Source organism: Apteryx mantelli, chromosome 5 (genome assembly GCF_036417845.1).
Source record: "Apteryx mantelli isolate bAptMan1 chromosome 5, bAptMan1.hap1, whole genome shotgun sequence".
NCBI lineage: Eukaryota > Metazoa > Chordata > Aves > Apterygiformes > Apterygidae > Apteryx > Apteryx mantelli.
Window position 1 is genome coordinate 60949180 of NC_089982.1, and position 17794 is coordinate 60966973.

At 45.2% G+C, this 17794-nt stretch overlaps 1 protein-coding gene across 1 annotated transcript; it reads right to left on the reverse strand.

Moving 5' to 3' along the window:
- Positions 1-1902: 1902 nt before the first annotated feature.
- Positions 1903-7096, reverse strand: UCHL1 (ubiquitin C-terminal hydrolase L1). The gene is made up of 9 exons (XM_067297168.1): positions 6914-7096; positions 6761-6772; positions 6387-6515; positions 5184-5334; positions 3723-3808; positions 3600-3647; positions 3052-3121; positions 2639-2697; positions 1903-2337 (listed from the first exon to the last, which is right to left on the reverse strand). The coding sequence occupies exons 1-9, from the start codon at positions 6944-6946 to the stop codon at positions 2251-2253; spliced, it is 675 nt and encodes a 224-aa protein (XP_067153269.1). The 5' UTR covers positions 6947-7096; the 3' UTR covers positions 1903-2250.
- Between the last annotated feature and the right edge of the window lie 10698 nt (positions 7097-17794).

Consider the following 17794-nt stretch of genomic DNA (forward strand, 5'->3'; position numbering starts at 1 on the left):
GATAAGGAAGAAGTCTTACTAGTGATGTCATACACTAGTGGATGGATAACATTCATTCTCCTTCTCTCTTCCCTTTACTTTCTCCTCAGAAGCTGTACCGGGGTGCACAAGGTGAGGAAATAAGAAGCATTTGTCACAACCCTTTGCCTACTTTTCACAAAGCCAAAATTATTCACGTGTTTGCCTATAAGTAGATTCAAAATCCAGAAGTCCAAGTCAAAGAAAGAAAGCCTCTGAAACATTAGAATAACTTTGGTAACACTAAAAATTTATACTGCTAGATAAAAATAATTTTACTGCTGTAATCGCTACAAAAAATATAGTAGGATTTCAAATGCACTTTTGGGTAGCATCACTGCTGGCTACCTAACTGTACACAGGCACAGTTATATATAGCAGGCACCATAGACAATGGCCTTCAAGACAGAAAGGTCCCCTGCAGAATAAAAACATGCTTGCTCAGGGACAGTATACAGCTGACAAGGCTCTGCTCCTTTTCCTGCCCCCTCCTACCCTTCCTCTGACCATTATTGCTCCCTGGAGCCTCCCGTGCTCACCCAGTGTTGCATCCCTTCCTGCAGATGCTGCCGCTCGCAGCCACAGCCCCCGTTAGCAGGCACCCCGCAGAGGACACTGCTCCTGGCCTGCGCTGAAAAGCCATGCCAGGCCTCCCTCCACCTCACAGCACCACCTACCAGCAAGCAGAATAAAACGCTGCTGTGGAAAACAAGGATTGAGCAACACATCACACACCTTTCCTCAACAGCAAGCTTCCACCCTCCTACTAACAGGAGTTGAGACAATGTTTAGAGCTGTAATACTTTGACCTTTTGCTACTCCTCAGAATAACGAGCTTCAGCTAACAGGTAAATATGAGTAGTAACAAGGTCCAGTATATAACACATTCAGACTATACATGGCTTTAGTAATCAAAGCTCATTTTTTGAATTACACTTCAAAAAGCTCTGGAAGCTTACAAGCAGCATACAAGCAGCAGAGACCACGGTAGAAGGCATAAAGTTACCAGGCATCAGGCAACACAAGGAGAGCTACCAGGCTGGTAGGCAGAGGCTGAACACAGTGCATTAAAAGAGAAAGGCCTGGAGTAGAAACATACTGCATCCCTTCTTGCAGCTGCCTGAAGCAGGCAAAGAGCCCCCAGGAGCCAGTCTGAGACAAGAACAATCTCTAAGAGGAGAACAGGGTTGAAGCTAACAGTTTAATACTTTTTCCCCCCTCACCCCTTAAGGTTTTTTCTCCGCAATTCAAAGCTCATTTAGTGTTGGGTGCTTTTCTTTTTAGCTCATTTTGCAAGGGAAGTCTAGTATAGCCTCTTACAAAGCATCTCCTAACACAATCTGATGTTAGGAGGCACTTTTAGCCTACTCCCTGGCTAGCTGAGAACTGTGGTCATTATTAGCTAGCAGACTTTTTAGCTACAACTATAGAAGAGACCACTAGAACAGGTTTTCCATCAGAGAAGGCAGGACATGAAGCAATTCAAATGGGCATTTTGTTGCTTGTAGTGTCCACAATACAAAGCCTCAGTAAAATCGGTCTGAAGTTGACACTTTAGTGCTCGTTTATCACATCTCACCCCTGTACCTTAAGTGTATTAAGGAGGCCAAGCTGCAGCTTGGGAGTTCCAGACCAGACATTAGCAAAAGCTTACCAGAAGGTTAGTACAGCACTGAAACACTCCCAGAGACTGGGATATATCCATCCTTAGAGGCCTTCAAGACACTAGAAAAAGCTGCAGCTGACCTGCCAACCTGAGGTTGATAACTTCCTGCTCAGAGCAGAACTTTACTATGGGACCTTCAAAGGTCCTTTAAAAAAAAGCATTTATAGGGTGCCTCCAGGCACCTTTTTGGAGAAAGTTATATTGATCACTTTAGTCCATTTTGTTTTCCAGCAGAAATTTTATTCTCATTAAGGACAAGGAAATATCAACCAACAGCTCAATTTACAGACAGATTAAACAAGCCCTGTTAAACATTTTCTACTTAACATGTGGAAAAAAGACCAAACCAGAAGTCTAAAGACATCTGATGTGTCCAAACTGTTCACGTTAAAACTTGAGCTCATCCTTTAGCGTAAGCTCAACTGATGTTGCCTTTGTGTATAGCAAAGGGTGGAAACAATTCAAATTACTGGAACAGCTGTGTTTAACGAGTACTGAAGCACTGAAGATTAGACTGCATTTACTGGTGTGCTATTAGACTGCTTTCCTTGCATCTCTTCAGATTCTCAGGCAGACTTGCAGAAAGCCACAGCAGAAAAACGAACTTCTCCTTTTTCACGTTCTGTAAATTGTCTGCATATCTTAGCAGAATCCTTGGAAGAAGAAACAGCTGTTAGATCCACAGAAGACTGATGCTGATCTAGACCCCCAAAGGCTTTGTAGCTCTACTCTGGGTCACTGCAACTAAATTAGTGTCTAGTAGCACCAGCAAGTGCATACATTTATCAGACATCTAGTTCTGTGGCACAATACTACCTTGTTACCATGGCATGAGAAGCACTAACTGCTACAGCAAGCAGGCACAGAAAGCTGCCACTATACCCTGAAAGCATGCCTCTCACCATTTCAGAGGCCTGGTTGCCTGGGAAACATGCAGCTAGAGAGAAGTCTTACCTTCAATAGCAAGTCATCTGAACTTGTGCCATGGTTCACAGGAAAAGGCATACGCCCATCTGTGAAAAAAGTCTTACATCAGTCAGCATACTTACCATTACTTTCAAGTTAGGAGAACTCAGCATAGTGGGCCCAAGAAACAAAGTACCCACATGAAGATAGTTGGACAAGTTCAGAATACATATCACACATAGTTTGGGGGAGAAAGGGACCAAATATTCTCAGCTCCACAGGAGATGACACACTTTACAAGGGGGCCTGGGCCTACAATGCAACCCACCTTATGTTAAAGCCTTCAACTGAAGGTTCTCATTTTGTATTCTGAACTGGCTGAAAGCCTCAGCTAGCAGCAAGCCTTTAGCCTGAACACTATTTTGCCTAGTCAAACTCTAGTTGGACTCTCAGTGCCTTACCCAATTCATACAGATGTCCATCCACATTGACAAACAGGATAAAGTGGAAGTTCACACTGTTGTCATCAACCTTAGGATAGACCATTAGATACATTTGTTAGGTCAAAAAAGAAAGTCTACTGTACAGTCTAAACCCTACTTGTGACTACAGGAGCTAGAATGCCTTAGGAAGTTCTCCCAAGACAGAGGAGATCAACAGCAGAGGACTGTTCAGTCAGACAGCTGTTCATCAACACCAGAGGACCAGCAACTTAGGTCAGTGAAGCTCTGCAAGACCAATTATTTGGATCTCAAAGTCAGAGATTCTTTATGTCAAGCTCCAATAATCCTACCATACAGTCACATTTTCAGCATATATCCAGGAAGAGTCTCAACCCAAGTTTTCCATGCATTTTTGAGGAAGGAACCCGCACAAACATTCATCCATTAGTCAGTCATTTCTCCTTCCCTGTGAGCTGTAACAGTAATTTGCCGGACCTAGAACTTTATTGCTCTACCACCTTCAATATCCATCCCTCCATCCCAGATTTTACTCATTCAACTCTTACCCGACATTGTCCTTCTTGTGCAACAGAATTGTGGACTTCTTGTATGGCCTTAAGAGAAAGCAGATATAGGTTACTATACCCCTAAGTGCTGAGAGCCATCAGCAGTTTGTATGGTTCATATACCTTATTACTTGCAAAACGTTTAGCTCTCTCTTCAGGAGACAAATCAGCTGTTTCATCAAGAAACTTCTTCAGAGCAGACCCCTCATCTGCACAAGGCAACCAAAGATTTTTATTCAACACAGAGAGAGAATCAATTACAATTCAGGTGTAGCCCACAACACCCAATATTTATTATACTAACTAGAAGTCATTGTGTTTAGGCTGGAACCATCTTTAGCATAAGTACATTTCAACTGCCACTTGAAGTGGAAGTTATTTATTTATCTGGAAGCTTCTGATGACAAACGACACCAGCAGCAAGAGTTCCAGTGCCTCAGGGCACTCTGAATGCCTGTCTTGGGACTGACTTTCAAGATGTGGCTTTTGCTATGCCCCCCTACACGTTTGGCAGAAGTGTTTAGTCACATTTTGCAAAGAAATTCCAAAAAAAATACCAGTAGTAAGGATAATCATCAACTAACAAGGTAAATTAAAATTCTGTCCTTCTGTACATTTGAAGGCAGTGAGATTGTACATGTGCTTGCTCATACCAGCTTTACTTTGGTTTTCTAGTGCATGAATTAGTACTAAGATGTTCTAACTGAATTTGTAGTATTAAATGAAAGATAACATGTCATTTCAAGGGTGTGCTATTTTAGAGAATCTTTTCAGGAAGAGTGAAGCAAAATTAGCCTACCATACATGTTTTCCTTTGTACAAGAAGGAATCCCACACCACTCAGAAGTGTTTGAGTTTTCCCTCTTATGACAGAAAGTTATGTTATATTCTGCAGATCTCTAGTCTTTGAGATACAAGATGTAATGTACAAGGTATTTCCTGAACTCAATGACAAATCTTTCTTGATAAGACCTAGTAATCCTGTTTCCTAGGAAACAGAAGTTTCCAGCCACCAGTTACCTAGGCTACTTTTATACCCTCTTCTGTAGGATTAGAACCATCAAAACTGTTCTCTCAGGAAAGTCTTACAGGCTCATATCATCCTATGCTACTTTCACATGGGAAAGTCAACATATCAGATTTACAGCCTACCCTGAGCAAGTCTGCCTTAGACATGTAAGTGGCATGAAGAATTGTATCTATCCATTCAGGTTACATTAGCAGTGTCAACCACTTCTGAACAGGATAATTTCTAAATTGTAACAGAGACTGGCCAGTCCTACTACTTGCCTTCTCCCTTTGCAAGCCTGTTACTGAAACATTGCTCACTACAAGGATAGAGGATTGCAGCTACCATACTAATGTCAAAGTATACTCACTCCTGCAATTCAGGCCGTAGGTGAGAGCACGTTTCTCTGCAAGAGCTGAAAAACCTACTTACCAATAGAAGTAGCACAGCATGCTTTAACTTGGCTTGCCAAAGCATGAAAACCTCAGGGAGAATCTTCTATAGCCCCTACCCACTCAACTTTCCTCTGTTAAAAAAAACTGGAAATTCAACCATCTCAGAACATTCATACTCACCAAGTTTCAGTTTGTCTTTGTTATTAGCAACTGCATGTATCAGACCAATTGTCCCACAGGAGTTACTAACAGTCTGCTTCAGAAAATACACCTTGGAACTGATTTCTTGGTCCTTTATTTCCTCAGTCTGTTGTTTCCTGAAGTTCTCATGCTGTAAACATGTAATTGTTTTGAGCATTTAGCCACAGTGATGTCTTTTTATTGGGCAAACTAATAGGCAAATCAATTGTGCAGGAGAGCCAATACCAAGACTGGACAGAAGAACTACCCAGAAAGTCATCTTTGTGGCACAGGTCCAATAAATCACTGTATGTCTATATTGGATGCAAGCCAAATCTTAATGGACTACCTGCATGACTCAGTCATATTCAAAGGCACCGTACTTAGCCTCTCCATCTGTTCCACACGCTGGAAATAGCTTGGGAGGGAAAAAAGCCATAGCATATAATGGATAGGCTCTTTCATTTCCTCTCTGAGGATGCTTTGGTCCTTTTAGTGACACTCCTCAGCATGTCTCCACAACAGTTTGCCTTTGTACTTTTAGGTAACTTTCCTCCATGAGTACCTCTCCATCAGAGCAGTGTACAGACAAATTTAAAACCCATCACTACCTACCGAGAGGCTATAATCCTTTCTTTAAGGGATCTGTTAAATATACTTTATTTCAAAGTCCATCTCATCACTAAGTCTTGAGCATCAGAGTTGGACCAAATATATTAATGATACAGAAGTACTTTAGGCCTCTCCAGACTGATTAGGCATGGAAACAGAATTACTATTATCACACGAGAATTAATTATATTCCCCCCTCCCCCCAGTCTGCTGCACAAAGCAAAGTGCAAGAGGAGCACTACAGAGGAAAAGGCTGCTTTTTGCTGCTCATTTCATTCTAGGTCGGGCTGTGCCGAGGCCTGAGCTGAGCACACAGCACACACCACCCGCCGCCCCCCTGCGGCCAGACCCCCCGACGTCGGGGGAGCCCCGGGGACACGCTCCCCCCGCAGCCGCCGGCGCCGCGCTCCCGGCAGCAGCCTGCCGTTCACCCCAGGAGCTCGGGGTCGGCGGGGCCCAACCTGCCGGGCGACAGCCGAAGCCCCCCAGGGCGGCAGAGGCGCTGCCCGCCCCCCCCGTCGCAGCCGCTCCGGGGGCTCCTGTCCCCGCGGGGCCGCCGCCGCCCCGGGAGCGCCGCGCCCGCGGCCCTACCTGCGCCGTGAGGGGGAAGAGCAGGAGCAGCGCGCAGGCCGGCGCCGGCACGGCGCCCAGCGCCTCCTCCTCGAAGCCCAGCACGTCCACGAAGCGCCAGCCGGGGCCCACGCCCAGGCGGGACAGCACCTGCAGGGGGCACAGCGAGCGGCTGGCACCGGCGGCCCCTCCCGCCGCCCCCCGCCCCGGTGACACAGCACAACGCGCCGCGCCGCGGCGCCCCCTGCCGGCGCCCCCGCCCGCCGCGCCGCGCCCCAGCCGGCGGGGAGGGCGCGGCACAGGGCGCCGCTCCGCAGGTGCGAGGCCGCGCGGAGGCAGGGCGCGCACGCAGGGAGGCGGGCGGCGGCGCGCGCAGTCCCGCGACGGGCACTCACTTTGTTCAGCATCTGGAAGACAATAGGGAGACAATAGGCGTGAGTGCCGAGGGCAGAAAGGCTGGCCACCCCCCCACCACCACCCCAAACACACCCTCCCCGCGGCGTGGGGCCCTCCCCCGCCGGCACCCCCCGCCGGCCGCCCCCGCGCACCTCGGGGTTGATCTCCATGGGCTGCCACGCCATGGCTGCGCGGCGGCGAGGAGGAAGGAAGAAAGGAAGGAAGGCAGGCAAGCAAGCAGGCAGGCAGGCTGCGCCCCAGGTACGGCGATATCCCCACGACACTGCACCACGCGCGCACCCACCACGGCCGTCAGCGCTGCAGCGCGGAGCCGCCCACCGGCTGCTATATAGCGGCGGGCTGGCCCACTCCGCGCCGCGGCGGGGGGAGAGGGAGGAGCAGGGCACGACCAAGGCGGGGGGCGCGGGGGGCCGCCGCGCCGGGAGGGGAGGGGGCGGCGGCGGGGTCCCGGGAGGGTGTCTGTGGCGGGGCCGCGAGGGGGGCGTGCGGCTGCGGCCCCCGGGCAGCGGCAGCCGCCGGGAGAGCCGCGGGGTTAGGGGGGGCTGCCCCCTCCCCGGGGGGGCGGCCAAACGCCGGTCTTGTCGGTGGGCGCAGGAGAGCCTAAGCAGCCCTTTGCTGCAGCAAGGATCCGAGCTCTTCTTATGCCGTTATCGAGAAAGTGCTAGAAATATTTGGGGCTCAGCTTCCCTCAGCATCCATGCCCCCCCCCCCCCCGAGCCTTCAGCAATTTTTCACTGCTTATGTTTCATTCATTAATCTTTGTTAGCTTGTGCTCTAGAGGAATTAAATTCCAGATGCCCCCATAATTTGGGTTTAGGCCACTGATGGATGATGCAGGCCGGTGGACTACAGGCCGACACCTTTCCCCTAACCCGAAGGGCCAGGCAGAGGCCACTGCCACAGACCCACATCAACACTGCTGGCCTTGGTGTAACATCTGGGCAACTGGCACTGCCAGAGGATTTGGCTGCTGCCACATTGCTAACAACATACAAAGCAACACATTTCTCCATGAACACCGCCCAGCACCAGACCTTTGTTTATCCTGAAAGCATTTATCTGCATTTGTGTGCCTAAAAGGCCACTAATTCTTAGACCTTGCAGTGTGTGTATTGTATAAAGTATGTGATAGTTTCAGTATTCAATATAATCATTAGATATTCCTTTTTTATTTTAACAATATTATGAAACTGTCATGAAATATGTCTGTCAGCTGACTGCATCTCTGCAGTTTGAATCAACAAATTCCTGTCTTCATGTTCAAGTAGAACAACTGCTCAATGAAGTTAATTTAAAAAATATTGGGCTTTTTATCTTTTATTCTAGACTTGACAGTTTCAGCATTCAATGTCTTTGGACTAGACTATCTCTTTCTGAATAAGAAAACAAAACCAACCTATCTGAAATATTAGAAATAGCATGGAATTCAAACAGCCTTTCATATTTTGCTGGTAAACAGCCAGCAATGTGAATTATGCAAAATAATCAAGAGATGCTTCACAGTTATCTTTCAAAACCAATGCAAACACTGAATAAAAGAATGTAATCAATTGAATGTTTGCAATCTGTTTATTTTGATGACTTTCTTTCTGTGTCTTCCTGCCCTGTTTCAGAATGATTTGGACCCAGTGCAGCAAAATTTCTAAGCGCATGCCTACTTTCAAGCAAATTTAAATTAACTTTAGACCTACTGCATTGTAAGTTAGTGGAAGACTATTTACATCTGTTAGTTGCACACCTATCTATTTGAACTGGGACCTTAAACTGAAAGACAGGGAGAAGTTTAAGGTTTAAGCCCCTGAAATGGAAGGTTAGGTTGTAAACTATTCTTTAGAAAATAATTTTCCTATTCCCCCACCAGAATCTAACCCCTGAGCCAGTCCAAGTCCCTGTATTCAGCTGCACTGTCTATACCTCCCTAGCAAACATCTTACCTCTCCAGGTAAGACCCTCAGACCTGGACCTTTCCTCCTTTTCCTGTAATATGACTCACTTCCCAGTAGGAGGATGCAAACAAAACCCATTCTTGGAAATCACCTTAATCCCCTGCTCCCTTCCTTCCAAACAAGCACCCTGTGACCTTAACCTGCTGCTGATGCCCAGGGTTAGGTGCAGCAAGATGCATGCGTGCACAGTGGTGCACATGGTGGGGCTGTGCTTTACTGCCTCCCATGGGAACCCCTTACTGCCCGTCAGTGCTTTTGTAGTAACTGCCCTTTTGCAGGCTCTTACCCTACAGTGTGTTTGAGGTTTTCGAGATTGCTTGAAAGAGTATAAGTACCTCTGCTGGGTTGCCTGAAGGCAATTATTGCAGGTCAGTTATATCATAGTAGTTTGCTGGAAAGAGGTTGACCTATTTAGAAATGAAGAGTACTCAAAGAGTTGCTTAGACTACTTGTGCCTAAGGCCAGCCCTGACATAAGTCATAGCGTAACTAAGGTGGTATTCATCCATTTACCATAGGGACAGTTAGGCTCCCTTCGTAATCAGTAGTGAGAAGAAGAAATCTGAGAGCAAGAGTCAGTGGTCCAAATGGAGATGTCAACTTTAAGCTGAGATGAACTGTGTTCTAGAAACACTAGATTCTCTCCATTGACTATAATGGGAGCCTACAGGACCCAGCTCAGGTGTAGAGGTCTACAGTATGGACACTTGAGTTTCGTTGGATGACTCCAACCCTAACTGCCTGGAGATGAAAAAAGAATACATATTTTTACTTTGCAACTTACCATAATTAAAGTTACGATGATGTATGATCGAAGTATACATTATGACATATGGTAAGGACAGACTTTATTTTTTGTTTTGGAAATTTTCAATAGTCTTATTCGGGATTTCTGTAGGACTGCCATAAGCCTGGTGAGGCAAGCAATGCTTTGCAAGGACTACATATGCATAGCTTACTGAAAGCATGACAGGCTTTTAGCCTGTTAGATATGTGGCTGTGAAACAAGACAATTTCCTACCATTTACTAGAATGCAGTACTAGTATGTAGTAAGTAACTGGAAAGCTAATATATCAGAGTCTTCATCTTCCACTATTAATGTTTTCCATGTTAGTATATCTACACGTCTATGCTTGCACCATCTAAAGTACAGATATAAGGGAATTGCTCCCAACTGCCTTTGTATGTAAGTTCCACCAAGTAAATTCTCTGTACCACTGCTCCAGCTGCACCACCAAATATATACTTAGGTTTTCAAAATGAAAATGTTGGGATTAGCTGAAGAAGGCCTTTCTCACAGATTAGATGCTTGTGAAAATCCATTGTCATAAGGTACCAAACAGAAAACATGACAAACATATCTGAAGCCATGCAAGTGACAGTGGGCATCGGGGTTCTGCATAACCCCGATGCCCCCTTTTCTTCTGGTAAACTGCCTGGAGCACAGCAATAATTCCCATGTATTAGTGCCCCAGCCTTCACTTCAAACATCAGAGATATCAAGAGGGTAAGCACAAATGACTCCTATTATAGCTGGCCTGCGTTCATGAAGGCTTTGAGTGGGAAAAGAGGTATGTGCCTGTATTTCTGAATTGCAGATAGGTTAATTTAAATGCTTCTGGGAAGACCCTCAATGACTGCAGCCCAGCACTGTGGGATAATGTAAGTCCAGCACCTGACCATAGACAGCTGCTCTCCAAGTCGATGAGCCAGGAGCTCTGGGATAGAAGGTCTACAAGGTGACAGTTGTAAAAGGGGGAGTAAGACCAGGAATTGAAAGAAATTTGAAGCAGCTCAGAGCTGAGATGGGAATAGGGAAAAAAAAATCTTTTTTTGCTTAATATGGGCTCCTGAGGTTGGAAACGTATCTTTTCCTATCCCCTTCTGCACAAGGAGAGGATGTATTGGCTGAGAGATGTCTAAGGACTGCTGAGGTGGAGAGATGCTGAAGGATGTGAACTCCCAGTCTAACTTACAATGAGGCTCAATTGGAGAAGGGTGACACTGAAGCTATGCAGATGAAAGGGTCAGGCTGATGAAAGGGGCTGCTTCTGCCAAGGACTACCTCTGCATGTATTGAGTGCCAGCAATGACTCTGCAACTGCTGTGAACTACAGCCAAGTTCTCCAGCACATAAAAACAAGCCCTACAGAATGTAACTGCTCTTTTGGAAATCTGTAGGTGGAGGAGTTCCCTGAAGTGCAAAAACGTAGTTTTAGAACTTGAGTCTCAGTTCTGAAAAGTGTGGCCTTGGTTTTCCTGAAGTCAGATTTGTCTGGCAGGATGCTGAAGATTCTTCACCTTGTTCTTCTGCAAAATCATGTCCAGCATATGGTGATGATGTCTATCAGAGACACAGTAATGGTATGCTTTATTTCACAGTAAAAGTAGGACAAACAAAGAGCAACTCCTTTTTCTTTCCACTGAGAAAGGCAGGAGGAACATAACTGTTGACAAGAAAATCTTTGTTTCCAACCAAATGTTTTCACTTCATATGCAGGCTTGCAGGGCTTGTCTCAAAGGAAGAGGAAGACAGTATATTGAAATCTGGGCAGTCTGTATGTGTCTTATTTTCCTGACATGTTTCCTTCATTTGACCTTAGCAAGTGACCCTTTTTCCTCTATAGGAAAGAACAATCCATCCTTCCAATCTGCGGGGGAGAACAATCCATCCTTCCTCTACCTTTGTTTAGTTAATCTGTACATTCTTATCTAGAGGTGTAAAATACATCTCAAATAATAGGACCTCATTCTGTGAGACAGTTTAGTGTAATACACATAATGGCTAATAATAATGAATTCTAGCATTGATGTGACACCTGGACAGTATCTGTAATAGGGACTTACATCCCTACTTACATTTTCATCTGGTCAATGCTTTCCCCAGATTAGCAGGTACAAGAGAAAACAAGATGAGCCATACGAATAAAGCTACTGATCTAAAGAGGTGTAAATGGCCGCACTGGATTCTTGCAGTATACTCTCTTGTAAAACACTGTGCCTTATTTTTCTTCCTGAGCAATGTGTTCTGCCAAACCATCCTGGGGTGAACCCAGTCTGCTTCTCACCTGTAGTCTTGGGTTGGTTCAGTCACAATTTAATTAGCAGCCCCTACTCTTAGACTTGTTTTTGAATACTCTTCAGCCAATAAATAGTAACCAGAGAACATTCAGAGCCTCTCCTTCAAGACTGCTGGAAGACTTTACTTCAGATAGACTGAGTTTCTTGTGAAACAAAATAAAAGGCTTCTCCAAATCAGCTCCTGAGCGCTATCCACTGTTAGGTCTGAGGAAAGTAGAAAAAGAAAAGATCTGAGGAATTCTGTCAGTCAACTAAAAGGATATCAAGACAGTGACTTGTTAGTGCTGTAAGGAGGTAGAGCTGCACTCCCTCAGGTATAATGGTACATGGCTGACAGGCACCATGCAGGCAAGCGTGGGGCTCTGCATGGTGCAGCCCCTAGAAGAGGGGTTTGCTCTGGGGTGCTCCCCAAGGGTTAACGAACCCCGGGTGCACCTTGGCCGGAGCCACCACACCGGGTGGGGCTGCTGTAGCCTGGGGGCACATCCTCCAACGACCCCATGATTGACCAGTCCGGACAAAGGAGAAGTGACACCACAGACTCACAGACTCGCAGTGGAGCCATTCCCCGCAGAACGCCCCATGAATGGGCGTGTTGTTACCCATGGAGCAGTGCTGTGGGCCGAGCACCAGGTTATCTACTGATATGCACACCATTATGGACTAGAGCCCTACAGCTTTTGGATAGCTGTGGGCTGGCACTGTTTTGACTGGGTGTAAAAAACAGTACGCCAGCCACATAGGCCTGTTGTGGACTTGGACCCACCCGTCAGCAGGGACATCCCTGATATCAATGGCGTGGTGAGGAGAATCTGGGGAAAACTCTACCGGAGGGGTGGCCCATAAGGGGCAAGAGTGGTCACTGTACCGTGCACCCCTTGTTTGAGAATCCAGGGAAAACTCTAATGGAGGGGTGGCCCTTAAGGAAAGGGCGAGAGTGGTTGTTGTACTGTGCACCTGTGATTTAACTATGGAGCTCTGTTATGTATATATATTTTCAATTTTGCTATATTTCTAGCTTTCCTATACTTCTAGCTTTGTTATAACCTCTTATCTCTAATAAATTCTCACACTTGACAAATGATGCTCTCTTGAGTTCAGTGCAACTAATCCCAGAGTCTGAAAGAATCCCAGATACCCCTCTGTTGGCGCATCACAGTGGCACTGAGGGATAGGCATGGACCACTGGCCAAATGCCTCTTTACGTCAGCCGTCTCCATCCTCAGGAATGAAACCTTTTCAGGGAAAAAGCAGAAAATATGCCCTAGGGAGTTGCTGAGGAGGGACCTAACTTCTTGACCAAGTTTGTTGTCACCTGTGTTTTCGTTCCATGTCGGCACGGCTGTGGTGTTAATCAGGGGAATGTGAGGAGCAAAAGAAGAAATTGGCCTGCCTGCTGTTTGATGAAGTTAGAGGAAGGGCTCTACCAGAATGAAATAGCAAAACCTAGTGTGTCCATTGCAAAAAAAGGAACTCTTCCTGCTTGCTTGAAAACAGAGGCACCTGTAGACAAGGTCTCTAATGCGAAAGGGTTTTATTGTGAAATGTTGTCACCTCTGGTTCAGCAGCACAAACCATCTTGCACTATGTCCTACAGGTCAGTGTCTCTCAGGGTTTTTGCTGAGAGGAAAGGGGTAGTAATGATGGGAATTAACTCAGATGTAGCAGGGGTCCTTCATCCTATCTTTTTTAAACAAATGAAGACCCTTAGTGGAATGTTACAGTAGTTGACACTGGAAATAAGCGAACAACAAAGCCCCCATTATAAAAAGGCCATTTAAGGCCATTTAGCTTAGCTCAGTCACAGAATCATGAAAGATGCTTGCTGTCCCAGACATCTGACATGGTCCTGTACTCTTGCTGTATCTAATGAGTAGTCTTCTGGTGAAATGTTTCTGTTTGATATACATATATGTATATATGCATATTTATGTATATATATGTACCCACATGTATATAAATTCCGAAAGAGAAGTGTGCTCAGCTCAACCTCTGCCCCTAAGTTCTGTTGAAAACTCTAGTTCTATAACAAAAATGTCTTAGGTAATGCAAACTACTTTAAAGTCCTATACATCAATGAAGACATGCATGCCACAATATTTGCATGAACTTGTGCTGAAAGATTTGCTTCCTGACCTGTATGTGCACACTCTGGGAAGTGCAGTGTTTTTGTTTTTAATTAGAAAAACGCCATGAAGTAAAGCCTAACCCCACAATTTGTGAGAAGTTCAAGCGTGGTTCTTCTGCGAGAGCTGCGTCACCTCAGAAGCGGTGCTGACACAGAGCTGCTGCTAATCCAGTAAGGGAAGCCCAGAGCCTGACGTCCCTGGAGTGCACTGAGACCCACCTGTTTATCTAGTTCCATCCTGAAGCAGCCTGGCTTTGGAGGACTGCATCAGAGTCTTTGCCAGGCTCCCCCTCCTCATCGCTCCCTGAAGCCTATGGCATATCTCAGAGCTCCTAGCCACATAAATATACCTATTTTTGGCATGCAGCTCAGGAAGGCTGGTGACTCAGGAGTGACTCAGACTAGCAGAACTCTGTCGCTTTCTCGATGTGACTACAGTAGATCTAAAGCCTCACAGACCTAGATTAGAGCTGTTCTTGCTTTTTTGCTCTGTAACAGTGAATAGAAGCATTTAACAAATCCCTTAGTCATGCTAGTGGAATTCAGTATGCGCTTTTTAGCCTCCAAGATCTCCACTGTCTTGGCTGTACCGATTCCTGTGTTAATTACAAATTAACAGTAGCTCTTCACTTGTGCTCATAAAACCAGCCTTTGATTTTAAAATTTGTAAGAATGAGACCTAACCCTACATTAATAACCACTTTCTGGCAGTACAGCTGGCAGAACATAATCCTTCAGTTAAGCCTTAATTCTGTCACACAGCATTTTACATATGGTTACCATCCGCTGCACAGCTAATAAAAAGCAGTTGTGGTGTACATGGTGCTTTTACCAGCTGGGGGACAGAGCAGTGCAGAGGCCTGTCTGCTCTGATACTCCGGTGTATGTCTTTGGCCAAAGATTATTAGCATTGGCTCAACTGCAAGCAATTAATATTAAAAACACAGTGAAACAAGCCCAGTGGGGACACATCCTACTTTCTAGGCTTGCCTTTGCCTTGAGGAGCTCTCAAAGTGTAACTCTGTACTGCATCGTGCAAGCCTTCAGAGGCTGGTCTCAGGGCATTAGCAAAGGGGAGAAAAGGGAAGGTTTTTTCCTCTCTGCTCTGGGAATTTTTCCGTGCTTTTTAAGGAGGAGAGAATTTCCAGCCCCCATCTTTGGAGAATGTGTACACAATGTTTGTCCCTGATGGAGGCAGTCTCACTGATGGAGAAGCTTTTCCTGAGGATCCAGTTTAACAGCACTGTTTTGGAGTGTTTACTCAAAATTAATGTAGGTATGAAGACCATCATCATTTTGCCCTTCAGTCTTATTTGTTTTAGTGGAGGTGTTTAGCTTGTGAATGCATACACCAGAAATATTTAGATGGTGAGGGGAAATACACTGCAGATCACAAAAGCAATAGGACTGTATCACATTCTGCAGCTGTAAATAGAAACACAGAACATGCAACCCTTTGCAATGTATGTTTATACACGTAGGGCAAAATTCCCATTGAGTGAATTTGCAGTCTGGCCTTTTCTAGCTGTATTTAGGGCATTAGACACTGTACTTTTGTCTCCCTTGTTTCAGAAACAAAGCAATGGCCTTCTGCTGTTAGTAAGCCTAGCGTTTCCAACTTCATCTTAGCTTCCTATGCCCTTAAATCAGGTTTATCAGTGGATGCAAATGTGAATATATACATAGATATGAGTGGTATAGCTATTCCAACCTGAGAATTGAGTTTCCTGACTGGCCTCAATGGCACTGTACCGCTGCATTGCCTCGGAGCAGTGGCTCTCATGCCCTTGGGTGTCTGTAACTGTAAGCTGTAAGGGAGAGGGTGGCGGGGACTGAGACCTGGGTACTGCCAGTGGTGGTAAAGTGCTTAAAAACTTCTAAGTGGTGCTTTACATTGTGCTGTTTGCACACTTGTCTTCTCAAACTGTGGAAAAATGGTAGTCTCAAACGCAGGCTGCATTTCAAAACCCGTTTCATATTCCCACATTCACAAGTGTAGAAAAATCTTGGAGCCCACATGTTTCAGTAGCCATCAGAAAGCAGGGCTATTATTTCTCACATTCAGTTTAAGCATCCAAGACAAGAAAATCTGGGTAGGCATTAATTTTGCAAGTGTGAGCTTTCCTCTACTTGCCTGCCTATAACCACAAGCCTTGCTCTCTCAAGATTTTTGAATACTTTTGTCTGCCAGAAGCGCATAAAACAGTAAATGGAGTTTGCTGAAAAGTCAGCTCTGAAAGCACCTACTGCCTTCTATCAAAGTGCCTAAGCAGCTGCTGTAGGATTGAGTAGCTGTGCATTAATAGCTGTTTTCTCTTACAAACAGCTTTCACTCTCCTGGCTGCTCTAGCTAGAAGGAAGTTCAAAACAGGTTGTTTTCCTGCAGTGATCTCTTAATACATGTAAAGTCTTATAGTTCTCCTATTTCAAATACTGTGATTGCTTGCAAGCTAGCACTGTCATCCTACTTGCCTCCCCCCAAACCTCCCTGTAATGCTAAAAAAAGATGGAGCTGCCCCAGTCTGGATGAGTGAGGAGGGGGATCAGTGCATCAGGTAATGGGGGAGTTTGGGTGGCCTGGAGGCTGAAGCCTCCTTGGTGCTCTTCCTTCACCCCACCCTCAGGAAATCCCACTATACTGTTGTGCAACAGGGAAAGGAGGGATCAGAGAATTACGTCTACTCAAATATCGAAGAGATCGTTTATAACTTACTTTACAACCATTCTCAGATGCAAGACTTTGCACTGCTGAAGAGCTAGACAGAGGAAGAAACTTGGAAATTACTATTCTGCCTTGCCTGACACATCAAGAAACCAACAAATTGCTGGCCCCAGACTTACCTGCAAATTGTTCCGGATTGAACTTGTACCCATACAGCATTCCTTCAGGTAGCGATAATGTGCTTGAGATATCTAGTGCAGTAGATGGTAGAGGGGTCCATTAGTGTAATAGGAAGCCTTGATTTAATTCCTGGCTTTATCAAACTGCTGGAATAATCCTATCTGAGGTTTTGATGTCTCTCAGTAAATAACATAGGGAAGAAATCTAAACTGAGAGTTCCTGCAAGGCAGAAATAATCTTTCACTATATGCTCGCCTAGGGAGCACTTCTGAGGCAGGAACTAAGAATAACAAGAGAACAATATGCTTTCACACAAGTCCTGGGAAAAAATGAGTCCAGGATACTGAATTTGCTGTCCACTCTGTAAACAAGAGTATATTCAAGCCTGTAAAGAAAAATTAGATGCCACAAGTCTACTTCTTAAATCTCCTAGCTGCATGTGTAATGTGTGGTGTCTTTTGTTCTTTGCGGAAATTTATTTCTTTTAGTATTTTAAGATGGAGACTCAATGTCAGAGTGAGTTGTGTGAACATGCTACAGAAGCATTCCATAGAAAATTACTGTTCCGCTATAATTGAATATTCATAATAAATTTTCTATGATGAGCTTGGGTTTAGGAACTATATATGAATATTCAGCAAAAGATTATTTGACAGTATAGGTTTCTTTGAAATAGTAAACTACAGTTGCACCACTAGATGGTAGTATTGCTTATTCCATATACACTGCTCTTCTACATACTTTGCAGTAGGAAACAGTTTCTCAAGAAATAGGTTCATTATATACTTTAACTATCCCCTACATGGACGAACAATCCCTTGAGCAAAAAGCTGATACAGAAAAGCTGGCAGGGGAGGAAACTGTATTACCTTCTCCTGAGAGAACATTCAGAAGCACAGTCAGTCCCAAAGTAGAAGTCTGCAAACCAGCATTGTAAAGTAGGTTGTAGACAGTTATTTTCCAATGGAAACTCATACTATCAGTCATTTTTGTTGCAACAGTCTACTTTAACCAA